At 41.7% G+C, this 20,226-nt stretch overlaps 1 protein-coding gene across 1 annotated transcript in view; it reads right to left on the reverse strand.

Annotated features, from left to right (window-relative positions):
- The window catches only part of GNL1 (G protein nucleolar 1 (putative)), a 969,220-nt gene that overhangs the window by 25,764 nt on the left and 923,230 nt on the right, over positions 1–20,226 (reverse strand). Inside the window, exon 11 of the mRNA XM_044084464.1 lies at positions 9,388–9,528. Coding sequence (XP_043940399.1) covers positions 9,388–9,528 — 141 coding nt within the window. The remainder of the gene's footprint in view (positions 1–9,387; positions 9,529–20,226) is intronic.

Here is a 20,226-nt window from a genome sequence, read left to right on the forward strand (position 1 = left end):
CATTGAAACCATACTGACTTAAGGTACCGCTGTAGCTTCCTCAAATGCAGCCTGGTAAGAAGAGGCATGAGAATAGTGGATGCAATAAACACCAGAACCCTGAGAAATTCCCAGGGTGTAAGAGAGGATAGAGGAAGGCGAGACTGGAAAGAGGCTGTTAGGGATAAAACCTTTGCAGTGGAAAGACAAGACAACATGGGAAGAGTCTGAAGGCTGTACTCCAAGAAATTATGACCTGGGAAGGTATCGGAACTAATTTCTTGAGATTTATAGTGACCCCCAGGACTTTGCAAAAGACAAGTGGTAAAGTTAAGATCACGCAACAGACTGCTGGGGAGGAGGTGTCTGAATGAGCAGGTTGTCCAGATAGTGGAAATTCTATATCCCTTAAAGTCTGCAAAAGGCAATGACAGGAGTGAGGTATTTGGTGAATACCCTTGGGGTAATAGAAAGGGCGAAAGGCATCACAAAGAACTGAAAAGAAGAGGAAGAAACAAAAAAGCATAAAAATTTCCTGAACAGAGGGTGAATGGGCATATGAAGGTATGCATCCTTGAGATACAGAGAAACCAAGACGACCTGGGGAAGAAGAAAAGAAAACAAGGTCTGAAGAGACAGCATCCAGAAAGAATGGACTTTCAGAAAGGTGTTGAGCAAAGAAAGAACCAGTACAAGTCTCCAGGTACCCTCCTTCTGAGGAAACAAAAACAATTCGGAATAAAACCTTTTTCCCACTTGGGAGGGTGGATAAGACTAAATAGTGCCCTAATCTAAAAGGGACTGTAAAACCCCTGTGAAATGAGAAAGCCATTCCAGAGGGGGGTTGTGGAATGCCTGAAAAGAGGGAAAGGGATTTCCCAGCCATGAAATAGCCCTGATGAATGACAGACAGCACTCACGAGTCCAAGGTGATCTAATACCGATTTGGAAAAGACAAAGAAAGGGGAGAGACAGGGGGACCTGGCCAAGGGGAAGAGCAGGCCAAATGTCAAATGGAGACAGGCTTGTCCTGAAAAGAAGGCTTCTGAGATGAAGGATTTAACAGGGAGAATACATCTATGCCCCTTCTTACCTTTGGGAGGTGGGCAAGTCTGAATAAAGACAGAGGTGGACATAGAAGCACAATTCCTCTGGAATTTGTGGACTGGGGAGACAAACACATGCTTAAGTTCCTGCAAGGCCATACCCTGATCCTGGAGGCACTTAAACAGGTCAGTAGCAATTGTCCCAAAAAAAATGTTATTATCTAGAGGGGCATCCAAAAGCCTGGCTTTAATATCATTAGATAAAGCCTGCACATGCAGCTAAGAATAACACTTCAACATAGAACCAAAAGCATCAGCACTGGAAGAGGCATCAGCTGCACTGTACAGAGTGAACTTGGAAGTGGACCCAAGCAAGGAAAGAACTGAAGCCTTCCCCTCAGAATCAGGAAGGTCAGAGACCACTGAAGTTGTCTGAGAAAGAAGAGCTAAATCAAACCTGGTCATTTGGGCTTGGTAATTAATAACCTTAAAAGATAAGGTGGCATGGCAGCAGTATATACCTTTTTTTCTAACCTTTCCATAGCTCAACTGCCCTCATCTGAGGGAAGGAGCATAGTAGATGGCAAAAGCTTAGAAGACTTGTTGGAGGGAACAAACTGGCCAGATGATGGGCTATCCTTGGCAGGCGATACCTTATGTAAAGAGTACAACAGTGATATGGAATGACATCGACTGTCCCAAATCAATAGTAGCACTCACAGGCATTACCTAACCTAAAATTAAGGTCATCTATGCTAAAGTGCATGTGCTCCTAGGTACACTAATCATTGTCTGTTCTTGTCTTATCTTTACTCCCCTTCCCAAATGTAAAAAAAACATGCATGCTTTCAGAAGACATTAACTTTTAGCCTTAAGAAAAAATGTACTGGCTATCTTTAAATAAAACTAAATTATACACTGTTCTAGTAAATGCAGTGAGGCATTTATGTACCAGGAAAACTGCTATCTCTCATTCATTCCCAATAATTTCCAAGTTGCTTGCCCTTGTACCTTTTAATTTTGCATTTCCTTTAGCTAACAAATGTCTAGACTCTGCTAGACTCTCTAGATTTACTGCCTGGATATGTTTTCAGTTTGTCTCTATGGAAACATAACAGAATATAGACAGCTGCCATCAGCCGCACACTACTCAACTCACACTGAACGTTTATTTACTAAAGAAAACATTTCACTATATTCACACTATTCTCTTATTTTCATAGTGCACATGCTTACACCAGAAACTTATTTGATTAAGTAGCAAGGGCATTAATCCAGACCTTCACCTATGAAACATTAAGAGAAAACATCTCAACTCTACATACATTATAATAAGTGCGCTTTTACACCCCATCCCTACAGACCAACATTATAGCACATTAACCTGAACATTCTTTTTTCCCAACTTTCATATTATAGGAGGTTACTAGGCTATCAACCCAGAGGTCATTTCAAGCCTAGCCATTCCATCCCTAGTCAATACCCAAGACTGTATTTAGTAATGACTGCCCATGTCCAGGAGGGCTGTGGACATTGTGATGCTACATTTCTCAAAGGTAAAAAAAAGAAAAAAAAAAGTTGTTTACTTTAGTATCTTTATCACATATGACTGCTGGCAATGCTTTATATATAACATACAATTTCTACTATTAAATGTTTTATACAAATATTGCTATGAACAAAAACTTTTTACTTAGAGCTACTTTATTTTTCCTTTTTAGTGTCCTTACAAACATTGAAGTTTAGTGGGGTATATGCTTTTCAGTCTCCTCACAAGTCTAACAAAGTCAACAAAATTCCAATCTTTCTCAGCTACTTTTTCTTGTAAAGCCGTATTTCACAAATGGAACTGAGCTTTACAATCCCACACTTCTTCACTAATTTCAGTGTTGCTGCTAGTCTTCCTATTCATCTCCATCTCCCAACCTAAGTTCAAGGCATTTCGATTCTTCTAGTTAACACTTGTACTTTTTTCTGTCTCTCAAGCATTTTCATTTGGAATACTGGAAAAAGTTTCACTGGCAAAGTCTCTCTATGAGCTTCATTGCCAGAAGAATGAGAAGCAGAGTCCCCTTCCGTTTGACAGCTCACTTTTTGTTGCACAAACATTTGTAATTCCTCCTTAGCTTGTTCTGCATCAAAATGACAAAGCCTCCAGGAAAAATATTCTGAAGACAGCTGGATACACAGCAGCTTGAATCTCAAACCTGCCTCTAGATATTCCTTGATTGCTGGGATACATTTGCTTCTCTTCTGCCTGGTTTACCGTGAGTAATCATTTTCCACAAATACTCTACAGTCTCTCCAACTTTTAATATTTGCCCTTCTGCCAGGTTTTGTCAGGATCAACTCTTTCTGCTGGTATGGCTGCATCTTGACTAATACAGGTCTTGGCTGCTTTCTCACTGTCAGGTTTGGGGCATACAAGCAATGTGCTCTTTCAATTAAAGCCTGCTGTGGAATACCAGTTCAGTTGCTTATTTGTGCTTTCATAAAATTAACACAGTCTGTTCCCTCCAGTTTTTCTGACACAGCAGAAAATCTCAGGTTTTAACTATGTGCTCAGTCACATAACTCTACCATTTTTTGAAACTGCTCTTCTTGAGCAGTCTCATACTCAGCCGGCCTTTTCTTCATCCCAACCTCTGATTTTTGGTGCTCTGCAAACATTTGATTTATTTTTTTCCTCTAGATTACTGGAATCCATCTTTAGTAGCAAAGCTGGACATTGAACTGCTTTTTGCTGAACAAGCTGCAGGTTTCTTCCCAGTCAGTGTTTTCTCTTTTACTTTTCTAGTTTATTTTCTTCCTTGCTGGCATCCAGAAAGTGTATTTACTAGCCAGGAACTGAATTTTACTAAAACTGGCAGATTTACTAGCCCTCATCTCTCAGCTTCTTTTTTCACACTGGGAGAGCTGAAAACTGCTGATCAGTATACAGCAATCTTGGAAGTCTGACCCTCAAAACACTTGTGCACAAACAGCACATTTCTTTACACAAAAAAATGAAAACAAGTGGGAATCCTAATAGAGGACACTGGCTGCCAGCAGAAAAAGGAGTATGAAAAGCAGTTAAGGAGCTTAGCAGAGTTGAAAGAAAACCCCAAGAAGAATTTAAAATTTTGAGCACATTTTAAATGATAAACCTCAAAACCAAAAGTCCATGTTCCTCATAAAAATAAACATTTTCAAGGGATTCCCTGCTGGAAACAAATGGTAAATACAAGTTTCTGAAGTAAAACTTATAGTGACAACCACTAAAAAGCTCACATATAATGCAAAATATACTTTTTGACTGAAAGGAAACACTTTTCATTAGAAAAATTAAAATGAGGATGGTAATCATGAATGTGGAACTTATCTATTCTGCCTTGTTGTAGTATTAATTGATAGTTAGTCATCCAAAGTGTGCAGAATAGTGCACTCTCTTGCAGCAAAAAAAAGTTAAGTTTTGTTCCAAAGTCACTGATTTTATCCCACTTCCCTCATGCAAGGTAATGTCTAGGGTACAAAAGGTGCCCTAAAGCTTTGGAAGCTGTCCAACTGGTTCACTCCATGGTAGGACGTATCATATAGAGTAGGATACTGCAGCAGTGACCTAATGATGAACACCTATGATTACACTATAAGTGGTCAAATCATTAAAAATGACACCACCACTGAAGGTCTGGGGACAACAGTAGGCAAAATGCAACATTTGACTACAGTGTGCACATCAGAAAAACATTTTCTAAGGCTTATCTCATTTTAAATTATATCAAAGTCTTTCTGGTGTGATCACGTACTACTTTGCTACATGTCACTTATGTGTCCCTAAATTTAATGCTGAATGTTGTAAGCCTTCAAACAATCCAAATAAAAAAAATTGAAGGCTTGAGAAATATGGACAATTCAGAAAGGTTCCAGGAACTCCCTTCACATAGTTTCTTATAGGTTAAAAATAAATGAATCTGTCTGGTTTATGAGGCAATGTCTGATTCACTTCTGTATGAAATGTCGTGCCTGGAATGCAATGCAAAGGAAGTCAACAAGAGACTGGGGAACCAAACACTAATAAAAAAATTATCAATAATGAGGGCAGCAAGGTGGAAAACTAGAAAGATCTTGCCCCTTACAGGTCTGGGATTTGGGGTTCAATTTCTGACTTTCAAAGTCCATTTGAAGCCTGTATGTTCTTTCCATGTCTGTGTGGGTTTTTCCATGGGTAGTCCAGTCACCTCCCAAAAATATATTACATATTCGAACGCTTAAAAGTTTGAATCACTAAAGATCAAACTTTAGTGATCGAACTTTCAATGTTCGAATATATTTCAAAATTAAAAAAAAAAAAAAACAAAACAAAACACAAAAATGAAAAACTAAAGGGTGCAAGCAGGGAGGCAAGCCCCCCTGCACCCCCCACACCCACCGCTACTTAAATATACCAACTCCAAGATTGCACTACAGTGTAGGATATGGGAAATTTTCCATTTCCGCACTGTAGCACACTGAAGTGCGATCTCGGAGTTGGTATATTTAAGTAGCGGGGGGTGTGGGGGTGCAGGTGATCTTGCCCCCCTGGTTAAACCCCCCCCTTTTTTTTTAAATATTCTTGTTTTGGCATATTCGAACATTTAAAAGTTCAATCACTAAAGTTTGATCTTTAGTGATTCAAACTTTTAAGTGCTAGAATATATAATATAGACCCCCAAAAATATGTTAGTTGACTGGTTACACTAAACTCTCCATATGCTGTGTTTACTCTTGCCCTTGTGGCCTTTGCCATGGCTGGAAAGGGTCTGTGGACCAGCTCACTTACAAATTAACCAATGATAAAATAAAAATACATACAAATATTTCAAGGACGGCATTAATGCCCTTCTAGCTTGCCAATATACCAAAACACTTGTTCCCATACTAAGTATCCAGGCTGTTCTTAAAAATATCTAAACTAGTACTTGCTTTAATGTAATTTGGTACTCGGTTCCATGCATCAGCTACTCTGTCAGAGAACCAATTAGTACACTTCTCATTCCTATAGAATCTTCTACATAGGTTGTCTGATGATTCTCTAGTACTTTTTGTTGACCTGAAACATTCCCAGAGGCAGTTGTCACTAAATGCCCTATATACCTGAATATGATCTCCTTTTAGATATCTGTAAGAGACACTGTACATGTTCAAATATGTTAGTCTTTCATAATAATTTAAATTTCCACATCCATGGATACTCTTGGTATATTTCCATTGTACTCTTTCCAGTTTACCCATGCTTGTTTTCTTATGGGGTTTCCATATTGTTATTCCATACTCAGGTTTGGGTGTAATGTAACTAACAAACAATGACTTCAATATTTTTGATTTCCTTGATTTTATAAATCTTTTATACAACCTATAGTTCTGTAACTATCATTAACAGATTGGTTGAAATTAAATCTCAAAGCTGAATCTACCTATATACCCAGGTCCTTACAAGAGTCAACAGTTTCAATCATTGTGTGCTGTATTAAACATTCACCTTTTAATTTATGCCTACCAAATCTCACATGCTTAATTTTTGATGTATTTATCAGCATATTATTATCCTGTGCCCAAATGGTCAATGTAGTCAAGTTATTTTGCAGACAAGCCTTCTCTGTAACATATGGATTCAGTTTACCCAATTTCAGGTCGTCTGCATACAGACTTCAGAACAACTCAGGTGAAAAAGTTAGGTCTGAAAGATACAATCTAAGCAATTAAGGGTGTAGGACAGAGCCCTGTGGGACACCCTGACTGTAACCAAGGATTTTGCCTGTCCAGTTGCTGTATGATACTTGCCATGTCCTATTTGTAAGCCATGCAGCTATCCATCTTATCAAGAGTACATCAATACCTAGTTGTACTAATCTATTGATCAGTGTTCTGTGTATGACCCTGTCAAATGCTGAAATTAAATCTATATAAATTTTATCAAAGCACAATTTTTCATTCATAGCGGTTACTATATTGTTATAAAACATCATGTTACAGGTGGTAACAGATCTGTTTTCAACATATGCATGCTGATATATGGTTTCAAGTCCCAACCTATCCAGTTCTGACAATAACTTATCCAATATTACCTTCTCCATTATTTTCCACAAAATGAAAGTAGACTTAAAGGTCTATATGATTCTGGGCTTGCCCCACTCCACTTTCCCTTAAAAACAGGTTTAATAAGCATGTCTCCAATCTTGAGGAATATCCCAATATTTATATGGCCTAGTGAATAATAGATACAATGGTACTATAAGTTCTTGATGAAGTGTTCTCAGGTCATTGTTACCAATTCCGTCTCCTTCCTGCACTTTGTTTGGATCCACTTTGCGTAGCTCTTTTTCAATACTGTCTAATTTGACTCCAGTATCTGGGGTTACCTGGATGTCACTAGGACAACTTACCACTCCATTTGTGGAGCCAAACTGTTTTGCATAAGATTTTGTAAATATATCTATAATCTGTTGTGTCTGAAAATAACTTTTAGAATTTGCACACAGTTTATCAGTGTGGGTCTTTACTCCTTCCACATCTTATGTATCTATAAAAAAGGTTTCCAATTATGCTCAATATCTCTGCATAAATTTTCTTCAAATTTTTCTTGATCTTGTCTAATACGATGCTTAATCCGTTTGTCCAACTTGTTTATTTCAGTTTTCATAGCTGTAGTTCGACCTCTCTTCCATTTCTTAAACGTTTTGATTCTCACTTTAATCAGACATCTTGTTCTTATGGAAATATATCTGCCTGATGTATGCTTAGATCTTGATGTTAAACTTTTTTTGATTTTTTGCACTCGAACAATTTCTCTTTCAAAACTTGCCACATTCCATCTGCAGTTTTTCCACTGAACACCTCACTCCACTTAGTTTTACATAGTGACTGTTTTGCTTCCATATAATCTGTAATTAACCTTCTGTGCACTGCCTTAGATTTCAGTTTGGCAGAATTATCCAGCAACAAATTAACCTTTATAACCCCATGATCACTGCACATCAATGGTGGTAAAACTTGACTTGAAGTTACAGCAATTTCTTTGGGAACACAAACAATGTCTAGTATGTTCCATCCCCCTGGTAGATTTTTTACAATTTAAATCAATTGTTGTTCCTGAATATACGCGGTGAATAATTTCCTTACTAACGTTATTGAGTCAATATTATTCCAGCCTGTTTCTGGTAAATTTAAGTCACCAGCTAACATTATTTTTCTCTCCTGTATTTTATGCAAGAAATACATGAATTCCTCTAAGTCATCTGCACTTGACTTTGGTGGTCTATACACTCCAACGATTGTCATCTGTTCCAGGGTTGTCTTTATTGTTACAGTCTATAGTATTGATGTTATAACTGAACATGTATCACAGGTCTCATAGCTATCGTTAATCACTATCATAACACCTCCACCTGATTTTTTTGTTAGAATGTCTGTTACAGTAAAAACATTTATACCCCGACAGAATTGGTTTCTAGTCATTGTCCTTTAACCACGTTTCACAAACAATAACATCAATCTTGTGGGAACGTAGCAAATTTTCCAATTAAAAAAAAACTTTACTATTAATGCTCCTAGCATTAACAACCATCAGAGATGCATCAAATGCTGATATCTGTGGGATGTTAAATTTTCGACATTGCAAAAATCCTGCCTAGTGTTTGATAAGATAAGATAAAATGTGACATATACTACACTCATTATTATGGGATAAGCTACTCCTTAAATCAGTGATAGTTTCCTTTACAAATGACCCTGAAAAAGAAATATAAATGCAGGGTTACAACAGTAAAGCTTCTTAAAGACCAGTAGGTCAAAAGCTTGACAATCAAATCAATATATACATATGTACACACGTGTGTGTGTGTGTGTGTGTGTGTGTGTGTGTGTGTGTGTGTGTGTGTGAGCATGCACCTCTGTGTCTACCAATAGTTACAAGCAAGCCACAGTACGTTAACTACATATACAGAATACATGTCTATTTTCCATTGATTTTCTTCTCCCTCTCACCCTCATCCTTTCTCCATTCATAACTATTCATCGGGAGAGCATGCAGACTACTTCTTCATCTAGACTGTATAATTCTGGCCACTCCACTGATGAGGAGATGAATTACAGAGCACAATGTTACAAGCAGTGTTACTCAAAGTTCAAGCCTCAGCTCTGCAGACACACTAAGTACTTAGTGTGCTAGCCTTGGACTGGCAGTGCCACCTTAACATTCTGTCTGTTTAAGAAGAAAAGCAAACTTCCCCTCAAGGGAAAGAATTTCCTGCAATACAGCTTGGCTCTAAATGCTAAGCTAAGTACTTCTTATAGAAAGTCTCTTTCTGCCTTTCAAAATATAAATATTTGTTAGGACAGACATTACCTTTGTGAAGGAGATATCCAGGTGGTCTCATGCAAAGACATAGACGCCCATCTACAGCAAGTCTCAGGATACTATTTGCTGCTCTGTACACATCATTTCGGGCTTTTTTTGCTGTCTTGTAGCCTCTCTTGTCAGCCCATGCTTAGTGGTAAAGACAGAAAAATAGAGTATTTGTTAATGTAAAAAATGTTTAACCATCTAATTTCTTTTAGCACCATACAGAACATAAGCAGTAAACTATAGCATGTATCTAATTAACAGATGACGAAAAAGAAGTTATGTTCTTACCATAACGTTCCATCTGTGTCGTTGATCTTCATTCATTCATGACGGATGGGACTTGGTTCAGTCCTCAGAACAGACTCGGACGACATAACAAGCTTGCACCAGCCAAAACCTCTTGAGCTAAGGTTACATATAGTGCCTCTCTCCTCAGATCAAGTTTGCCTGTAAGAATAAGAAAGCGGAGGCTTCATCTGACCAAATGCCCTATCATATAACCAGGACCAAATCCAAACCTCCAGGAGTCTATCGGAGGGGGTAGGAGGGTGGGATGTCATGAATAAATTAAGATCACCAACACAGCTGGAACGTTATGGTAAGAACATAACTTCTTTATCTGATGTTGTTGATCTTTATTCATTCATGATGTATGGGACAGAGTTCCTAGCTACTTTATGTCCTCGGAGGCCCTATGGGAAGGATATTCCTGAGCACCATTGAGTCAAAGGATGCTCTTCCCCTGGATACCATATCTAATTTGTAATGTGTAATAAAGGCATGAGGGGTAGCTGAAGTAGCTAATGCGCAAATGTCATCCATAGAGACTCTTGAGTGAAATGCCACTGAAGTGGAGACTGATCTGGTGGAGTGAGCCTTGACTTTAGCTGATAGAGTCATCTGTTGATAAATAAAGGTAATGCAATCTCTCAACCATTTTGATAAAATGACTTTGGAAACTGATTTGCCTAATCTTGGACCTGAAAAAGATAGAGTTGATCCGATTTTTCTAAATGATTTAGTCCCAAGTAAAAACTTGTCTCTGCATGTCTAGCAAATGCAAACAGTATTCTCCTTTGTTAGAAAAATGTTGAAAGAAAACTGGCAAGTCAATGGACTGGTTAAAATTTGAATCTGAAATAACTATGGGTAGAAAGTAGGGGTTAATCCGAAGTGATGTTCTCTGTTAAAAATGATGTATGGGCATTTTACACACAAGGCCTGTAACTCTGATATCCTTCTGGCTAACGTGATAGCTATCATGAACAAGGGTTTCCAAGACAAAATCTTTATGTCACAGGTGGCTGATGGCGCAAAGGGCTGTTGAATTAAAGTTTACAAGACTAAAGTCAAATTCCATGGTCAATAGGATCTTTAAATGGTGGTCTCAAGTGTATGACTTCCTTTAAGAAGGTTTTGCAGAGACGGTGAGATATCAAGGAAAAATCATTAAAGCCATTGTGAAAATTGGAGATAGCTGCTAAATGGACTCATAGTAGAAGCTGAGGCTCCTGACTGGAGTAATGTTGATAAATATTCTAAGATTTTATGAATTGGGGCTGAGAAGGAATCGAGTTTTGGTTATTGAGCCCAGATCACAAATCTGTTTCCTTGTGGATGGTTTATGGGAGGCCAGAAGTATCTTTTGCACTGGGGAAGATAGATTACTCTGCCTGACAATTATTGGAAGTGGAGAAACCAGAGACTGGGTAGGTTGGGACGGACCTGTCCCTGTGGATGAGACAACAGTCCTGGGGTTGGATCCAGAGTCCACGGTGGGTGAACTAACTAAGTGAGGCAAGCCGCGGTGGTGCAGAGGTAGCATTGTTGCTTCACAGCAAGAGGTTCTCCTGTTCGATTTTTGCCTGGGGTGCCTTCTGTGTGAAGTCTGCATGTCCTCCACGCAGTCGAGTGGCGTTCGAAAGACATGTGTGAATGGGCGTGCCTTCACTGAAGGTTGGTCTGGCAACTCGGCACCATAAAAATCTACTGCTAATCATTACCGGACTGGTGTTCCGCTGTGGCGACCTCTAACCGGGAAAAGCCGAAAAGACAAACAACAGAAAGGGGAGCCAGACGTGACAGGGCCAATAGGGTGCAATATGGATCACTTTGCTTCTCAACCATTCTGCTTTCGTCAAAAACTGTAGTATCAGAGGAAAGGCATAAAGCAGACCTAGGGGCCAATCGTATATCAGAGCATCTCTCAGTGACTCCTCCTGAGGGGGGGATCAGGGCAAAGTAGCTGCTGCATTTGTGGTTCCAGGGAAAGGCAAAGAGATCGCAGCAAGGCTGGCCAGAATGACAAAAGATTTCTGTCACTATTACGGGATTGAGAGACCACTCGTGAGGCATAAGGCTGTTTCTGCTCAGTTTGTCTGCAATCACGTTGGTATTCCTGGGAATGTGCATTGCTATCAGAAAGCGGTTGGAATCTATCACCCATTGCTACAATCTCAGAGCTTCCTGACATAATGGATAAGATCTGGTTCCTCCTTGTTTGTTGATGTACTAGACCACTGACATGTTGTCTGACTGGATAGCAATTGTTACGAAGAAAACCACCAAACACAGGAGCTGAGCAGCTGGATAGCAATTGTTCCCAACAAAAGGTCAGATTGGAATGCTTGCAACACTACAAGCACTGCCTTCAGTTCTAGGACACTGATGTGCAGATTGGCCTCTAAGGGGTACTAGGTGCCTTGGACTGTTTTTCCCTGAAAATGCCCTCCCCATGCCATCAGGGATGCATCCGTGGTCACTACTGCCTTGAGTTGAGGGGGAGGGGTGAAAAAATGCGACTCCATAACTCCATTTCTGGCTTCATCCGCCAATTCAGATCTTTCTTGCAGCAGTTTGTTATGCGGATTGTGTGTGACATAGGATGTGTTAACAGGAGTCACTGTAGCAATCTTATGTGTAGTCTTGCTAGAGGAACTATAGTGATTGTTGCTGCCATCAATCCCAGCAGTTGAAGGACTAAATGAGCTGGGACTTTGTCCTGAGAGAGTATCACTCAGAGTTGGGATTTTAGCCTGTGAAGCGGAAGGGCAACCATAGGTTCCTAGGTAGGTACTAGGCTATCGGCCCAAGGGCCTATGTAAGCCTAGCCAACAAGGTTCCCTGGCTTAGGCCACCCAAGAAAGTTATTTTCCTGTGCCACTGTCGAGCAGAGACACAGAAGTGATCTCCGGGGTGTATTTCCTATTTCCCATCCACTCATCAAGATTTTTCCTGAAGAGTGCTAATGAAGAACTTTGCTTGACATAGATGGGTAGCCTGTTCCAGAGTATGGGAAATCTCTGGGACAGGAATCTATCTCTCCAGCATGTCCTGTTTATTGTGGTGATGAGGTTTAGGTCTCTAGAGCGTGTAGCTCAAAGGGATTTGGATTTCTTTAGGTGTAGCATGTCTAACAGCTCTGGATTTGACATAGCTTTATATGTTAGGCAGAGATCACCTCGGAGTAGGCGATATGCTACGGAGTAAAGCTGGAGTTTTTTGAGGCCAGTAATCCTCTTTGTGAGGTACTTCTGTGGCCTTTCCAGCTGCTGCAGATGTCTTGTGAGGTACATTCCAAAAGGGGCGTTGTACTCTATAAATGGGTCTAACCAGACAAGAACATTGTGTCGAATGTTGTTTCTATGAATTCTAGGCTTTGAGTAGGTAGTAGTTTTGATTTCTCTTGGTTTACTGAGATCCCTAAGGAGGTTGGTAATCAGAGTGTAGTGTAAGGCGAGAGTCAGTAGACGCTTGGTGGGGGCAGTAAGGAGCCAATCATCTAGATATGGAAACACTCGGAATCCCTGCAGTCTCGGTTGGGCCGTTACCACTGCCACACATTTGGTGAACACTCTGGGAACTGTGGAGAGACCAAAGAGCAGTACTTGAAAATAGTAATGATTGGCTCCCAGACAGAAGCGGAGATATTTCCTGGAGCGTTTGTCCATTTTTATATGGTAATACGCATCCTGGAGATCTATTGAGCACATCCAGTCAACTTTCTCCAAAAACGGGAGGACAGACTGAACTGTGACCATCCAGAATTTGGTTTGTCTGATAAACTTGTTTAGGATGATGAGGTCCAAAACTGGCCTCCAGTCCCCCATATTTTTTGGCACTAAAAAAGAACCTGGAGTAAAATCCGGATTCTATCTGGTCTGGTGGGACTGTTTGGATAACTCTTTCTGAAGCAGCTTTTGAATTTCTTGTGTCGCTATATCCCTCTGACTGGGTGGAACGTCGGAGATCCGCCTTTGTGGCCTCGGGTAAAGATCGAACAGGATATGATAACCTCTGGTAATTACTGTCTGCACCCAGGAATCTGTCGTTATGGAATGCCAGGCTAAATGGTGCAGAGAGAATCGTCCCCCGACTGCTTCCCGAGGTAAGCAATTGGGCCAGTCTTTAGCAGCGCTGGTAGGGTTGCACAGAAAAGGAATTTCTGGAACCCTGGATGGACCTCCTCTGCCTTGGGGTGTGTGTGTCTTCCTGTTGAGTTCCCCACTCTGCTCCGGGGGAAAAACTCTTTCCTGACCACATCTTTCCACTTCTCTGTTTCCTAGAACAGGATAGTTGGGGAGTAGAAAAACATACGCCCACAGCATATAGGGTCTTGCTGTCTTACTCACACCTGGCTACTGTGCCCTTAACCTTTGGACTGAAAAGAAAGGAAGCATCAATGGGAGCATTGATGAAGGAAGACTGGAAAGGGTCTGCAAAATCACACAAGCGCATCACGGTGTGACGTCTCATGACAATGCCTGCACCTACTACTCTGCCCGCCTCTTCCGTTGTATGTAAAATCAACCGCATGGACGAGTTAGATATGGATTCCAGGGCGGCAAGTTGTGAGCAACTTTGTCCTATACCTCATCGGACGCAGCTCCTGCCAAAGTTCTTGAGAGTTCTGTGATCAGGTCTTTCTGGAAACGGATAAAATGTGGCAAGTAGTTCAATGACCATATGGCAAAGGTCAATGAGGCATAAACCCGCTTCCCTAACTGTCCATCATCCGAGACACCCTGTTTGCAGGATGGACATCAGGACTCTCCTCCGCAAGTTCTTTCTTTGTGGCCGCCGCTGCCACCACCATAGCGTCTACTGTCAAGCCTTTGGACAATGGGGGTGATCCTCTGAAGGGGAGAGTATTTTGTCCATTCTCTGGGGGATTGGCTCAACGATGTCAGGAGTTTCCAAGTGAGCTGCACGATGAGCTTGACTAACTCATCTGCAGGCAGGGTCACCCAGGAAATAGAGGGTTGAGCAGGGAAAGGCTGCAAGAATACAGATTCCTCAGAAGAAGGGTGGGTGGGCTTCCAGTCACCCCTCTGTTTAAAGTATCTCCAGTATGTCTCTGAAGGAGACATCCTCAGGGGGCGACCGTGGGGACCCTTCCCCCTAATCATAATATGCATCTTCGGTGAGAGATTCCTCAGAGGAATCAACATGCTTCCTCTTGCATGATTTCTTACAGGGTGGTTCTTTAGGGGGGCATCTAAAGAAAACTCCGAAGAGAGGGTGCCCTGCCATAGGGTATCTTGCTGCTCCTGTGCTCGACGTCCCAGTGTAGTGGACTGTGTCAGCTGTGAACCAGAAGGCATGTATATGTGGCATTCCGGCACTGAAGAGGCCAACTGTGAACCTGCTGAGGCGAGTGCCCTCTTCATAACCTGGAAGGTAGGCCTGCCTGAAGAGGGATGGGAACCCGGAACCAAGAAAGACAACCTCGGAACCAAGGTCACACCCCACACTGACAAGCCCGCCTCCAGGGAATGAGCCGTAAGAAGACTCGAAGCTGTCACAGCAACTGGAACTGTAGATGGGGCTGTACTAGGGGTCACGGTGCTGACAGACCAGTCATGGTCTCGAGGGTGGGTTGGCTCCAACTGAGCTGTGGACCACAGGGAAGGCTCTGGAACCATGGTAAGATCTACCAGTGGAACCGAAGAAGCTAACTGTGATAGGCATCGGCATTGAGGGCTCCAAAACCAGCGAGGTTGAAGTAGGAATATATGCTGGAGTCTGTGGAGAAAAATCCTTGGCTCCAGGTGAGAGGGAGGTGTTACATGTAGTTGGAATGCCTCAGGCTGCTAGCAGCTGATCCACAAGTCTCACTACTTTGAATTCTGAAAGGCTCCTAGTGGACAGCTTGACATCCCCGATGGAGATTCAGGCTGATCAAGGAATGGACTTAACTGCTGTCCTACAAAAGGGCCGACTGACAGAGAATATCTGGTCCTGGCTAGTGTCTGGACCATCGGCACTGTGGTCGAAGGGCCTGAAGATTGCCATGAGGGGAGGGAAGTGACCAGTTTTAATGGAGAGGTTATTTTTGGTTTTGAGAGGGTCTGTGATACTTCTCCCATGGTATCAACCCCTTCCACAGGAGGAGAGTGTCTTGGTTCTATTGGGTATGGCGAGATCCATGTATTTGTGTACGTGTTCATACAGTGCATTGGTGTATGATTCGGTATGGTTAAGGAAGGCACCATGGATGGAGTTTTAGACACTGAAACAGGTGTTGAAGTAATTTTTGCAATTTTTGGTTTCGGTTCCGTATGAACCTGGGCCTTAGTGGTTTTTGATTCTTAATGATGAGGAGATGATGGTACTGACTGGCTCCTCTACTTCGACTCTTTTTTTTGGAGGGGTTGAGACCTCCACCTCAGATAAAGCCTCCGAGAAAGTTTTTTTTAAAAGACCCTTTAGAATTAATTTGTTCTTGCACTCAGCTAAGGTGCAGGCACTAAAGACCTTACAGAGCTCACACTGAGGTTGAATCTTTAAGTGAGGTACTCCCAGGCAATAGACACAGGAGAGATGGCCATCAGAGTATGGTATCTTCCTGCCACATTTATCACATTGTTTGAAATCAGTAGTGCCCTTTTTGTCCATTATTATAACAATATCCAGTCAACAGTAAACGAGTAGCAATGACAAAACAACAATTCAGCAGACGAAAGATATTCTGACACAATAGGCTGCACACACACGCACACACACACACACACACACACACACACACACACACACACACACACACACACACACACACACACACACACACACTAGCATAAATATTTTTTTTATTACCAACAACAGTAAATGAAAGGAATTCCCAAAAGAGTAAAGGGGAGAAGAAAAAGAATACCAACCGTGCACTGGGCCAGCAATCAAGGTCCCTCAATCCTCACCACTAACACCAGTGAAGGGCATCCATATAGGGAAAGGATAATAAATACACAGTAAAGTACAATTTCCCTTAAGAGCACACAGAGATCACAGTCAGTCTGGGGCTGGTATCTCCCTTTCCCTCCAGGTCCCCAATAAGACTCCCCCACTGGCACAGCTATAGGGTCCAGATCTCAGCCTAGTAGGCAAGCTAAAACCTCCAGCATTCTCTCTGCCCAACCAGTGCTTAGTGCCCCTGCCCAAGTGGCTGAGACACAAACACTTTGAGATAAGAGTTATATACAATCATACAGACACTCCTGGGGAAGGCTGGCACAGGTTCTCCAGCTGTGCCCCTTTTACCCAGACTATATGGTAGAAATCACTGCCACCACCCACTAATATTTATCAGCTACCAAAAGGCCCTTATGAAAGGGTGTCCAATTATACTGTGCAATATTATTATCCAAATGGTAAGTGCAACTAAACAGTCAGGGCTTATTGGAGTGGCTTGGCAAGTATCACTCTATACATGCAATGTACTCTAGAGCTTAAATTAACTCTACATAAAACAGCCACAGTTGAAAGGTTTAAAAATATTTAATAATAAATAATAAGAACACAAGACAATACTTACTACACAGTGCTTGTCAAGAGATGATCACAGGAAAATGCTTAAAATAACACAGCAGAATAGTTCTGACATCAGCACAGAAAAAAAACTAATCTAATCTTCCCATTTCCTAGCTATTTCTAAGAGAAAACCCAGTTCTAAAATAAAGTTACATATAGAGCAAGACAGTGCTGGTGATGTTGGATGTTCTCAAGACAAATGCTCAAATGCTCTCATTCTTTCTGTCCTTAAATTGATAACACAGTACCACTGATTCATTTCAGATTACATCATTTCTTTCTGGTTCCCAGGCTAACAGAAACTCAGAGGTTAATAGCCCTTTTGATCTTGCAGCTGGTCAGAAAGCCAGAGCAATAAAAGAAATTATACATGTAAATTTTAGCCATTAACCCCCCCCCTCCCCCAAACGTAACCACCATGAAAAACTTCTCCAAAGCTAACTGTGGGGTCCTAAAAACAGAGGTGGCTAGTTGCATGACCACCGAATCATACACCAATGCACTGTACGAACACGTACACAAATGCTGGATCTCGCCATACCCAATAGAACCAAGCTACTCTCCTCCAAAAAAAGGAAGCCAATCTGGTGGTCCCCTGCCATAAACAAACTCTACAACAGAAGGAGGAAACTGATGGGAATAAGATGAAGTCCTAAGACTGGAAAAACTCCCTTAGCCTAGATCCCTCATCAAATCCTCTAAAGATAGCTATGAAAACAGACCTGCAGCAGACAGTAAAGACAACCACAAGGCCTTCTATAGTTATGTAAAGAATCTTCAAGGCAATACCCAGATTTGCTCTGAGCTACTGCACACACAATGGTACCTCCAATACCGAGCCAACAGATATTGCCAATATACTGGCCGACAGATTAAGTGCTAACTTTACCCCTACCCCCAAAGTACCAATCACAATACCAGTAGATTGTCAGGCACCCAGTATTACTGCTGCAAAGGTTAAAACAGCACTGTCCAAGGCCAAGAATACAGCTTCTATGGGACCTGACAACATCTCTGGCTGTGTTCTACATGAATTAGAGAGTGAACTGGCACCTCACCTGTGTGCCCTGTTCAATCACAGCCTCACATCAGGCTTTGTCCCTAACAAATGGTGCACTGCTACAATCATCCCTCTCCACAAAGGAGGAGCGACTACAGACCCCGGGACTTATCACCCAATTAGCCTGATAAGTCTGATATGCAAAACTATGGAATGCATCATCTTGGACCTAACAAACAAGGATATAGGGAATTTCCAAACTCTGCATCCTACACAGTTTGGTTTTGTGAAGGGTAGATCATGCCTGCTCAACTTAGTCGACTTCTTTGAGTCAGTCACCAGAGCTGTGGATGAAGGCAAGGTGGTTCATACAGCCTACCTTGATCTGGCCAAGGCCTTTGATACCATTCCCCACTCAGGAATCAGAAAAACTCACTAAGCTAGGCATCAAACCCTATATCCCTAGGTGGGTTGCAAACTAGCTCACAGATAGAACCCACAGTGTGAAAGTAGCTGACTCAAAGTCAGACTGCTGACCAGTCATGAGTTGAGTCCCACAGGGTCCAGTCCTGGGTTCTCTCCTGTTTGGTTATCTACTTCGCTGAATCCAGACCAACATGAAGATACTCTGGATGACAAAGTTCGCAGACGACTGCAAGTTGGGAGCATTAACTCCCCAAGTGATGCTGACATCCTACAGAAAGGCCTCAATGCCACCAATGACTGGTGTCAGAACCATAGCCTTAAGCTCAATGCCAAAAAAATGCCGTCATCCCCCTTGGGAAAAACCCGGTTCCCTTGAATACCACACTGATGGTAGTCCACTGAACACAGAGGGCGTTATAGGAGATCTGGGAACACAGGTTGACAACAACCTCTCCTTTGACCACAACATTGCCATTGTGGTCAGAAAGTCCTTCTGTGTGGCACATCTCATTGATAAGGGTTTTGCATCCAGGAAGAAAGAGGTCATTGTCTCCCTCTACTGTTCCCTCATTAGGCCAATCAACGAGTACAATGCCCCATTTGGCATGTACCTCACTAGATACCTGCAACAACTGGAGAGGCCGCAAAAGTACCTCACAAAGAGGATCCTAGACCTTAAACACTTGTCCTATATGGACAGATTAAAAAACTCAACTATTCTCTGTCTCATATTGCCTACTTAGATGCAATTTCTGCTTGACTTACAAAGCCATGTCTGACCCAGCTCTGTTAGAAATGCTACATCTAAAGAAATCCCAATCCCTCCGCACCACATTCTCCAGAGACCTCAACCTCATTACCACAATCAACAGAACATGCTGGAGGGACAGGTTCATAACCCAGAGACTGCCCATGCTATGGAATAGACTTCCCATACATGTCAAGCAGAGCACCTCACTGGCCCTCTTCAAGAAAAATCTTGATGAGTGGATGGGAAATAGAAAATTCATCCCAGGGATCACTCCAGTGGCTTTACTCGACAGAGGCACTAGAACCTAAGGTCGGGTGGCACGATGCCAGGGTAATCCTATGGGCTAGGCTTGTAAAGGCTCCAGGGCCATTAGCCTAGTACACACCTATGAACTCTGGCTTCAAAACAATAGGCAGAATGCCTCCCTCTAGACATCTCGGCTCAAAGTTTTAGATAAAAGAATTTCACAATGCTTGACTTATCAGCTTTCTTACAGCAGAGTGCACTGTTGTTACATTTTTGCAGTTCCACATCTAACAGCATTTTCTTCCATTTAAGAGAGCAAGCCTGTGGCTTACATTAGTATTTACAAATGACAGAATTAACTACAAAATTCCATCTGGCTAGGATGGCAACCTTCACCTATCTTCACACCAACAATGGTATAAAAATTACCAAAGGGTATGGGAAAGGGAGGGGCCTGTACTAACGATGGTACTAATACCAGTGAGGTAAAAGGAAGGAAACATTTTCACTCACACATGAGGAAAGTACCACAAAGTATAAATGACTAAGAATAAAGGAGTTCTAAGTGATTAGAAAGACAAAAAAGTCAATATTTAGTGAAAAAAATGAA

The sequence above is a fragment of the Protopterus annectens genome, chromosome 9.part0, assembly GCF_019279795.1.
Source record: "Protopterus annectens isolate FY-2018-M chromosome 9.part0, PAN1.0, whole genome shotgun sequence".
Lineage (NCBI taxonomy): Eukaryota > Metazoa > Chordata > Ceratodontiformes > Protopteridae > Protopterus > Protopterus annectens.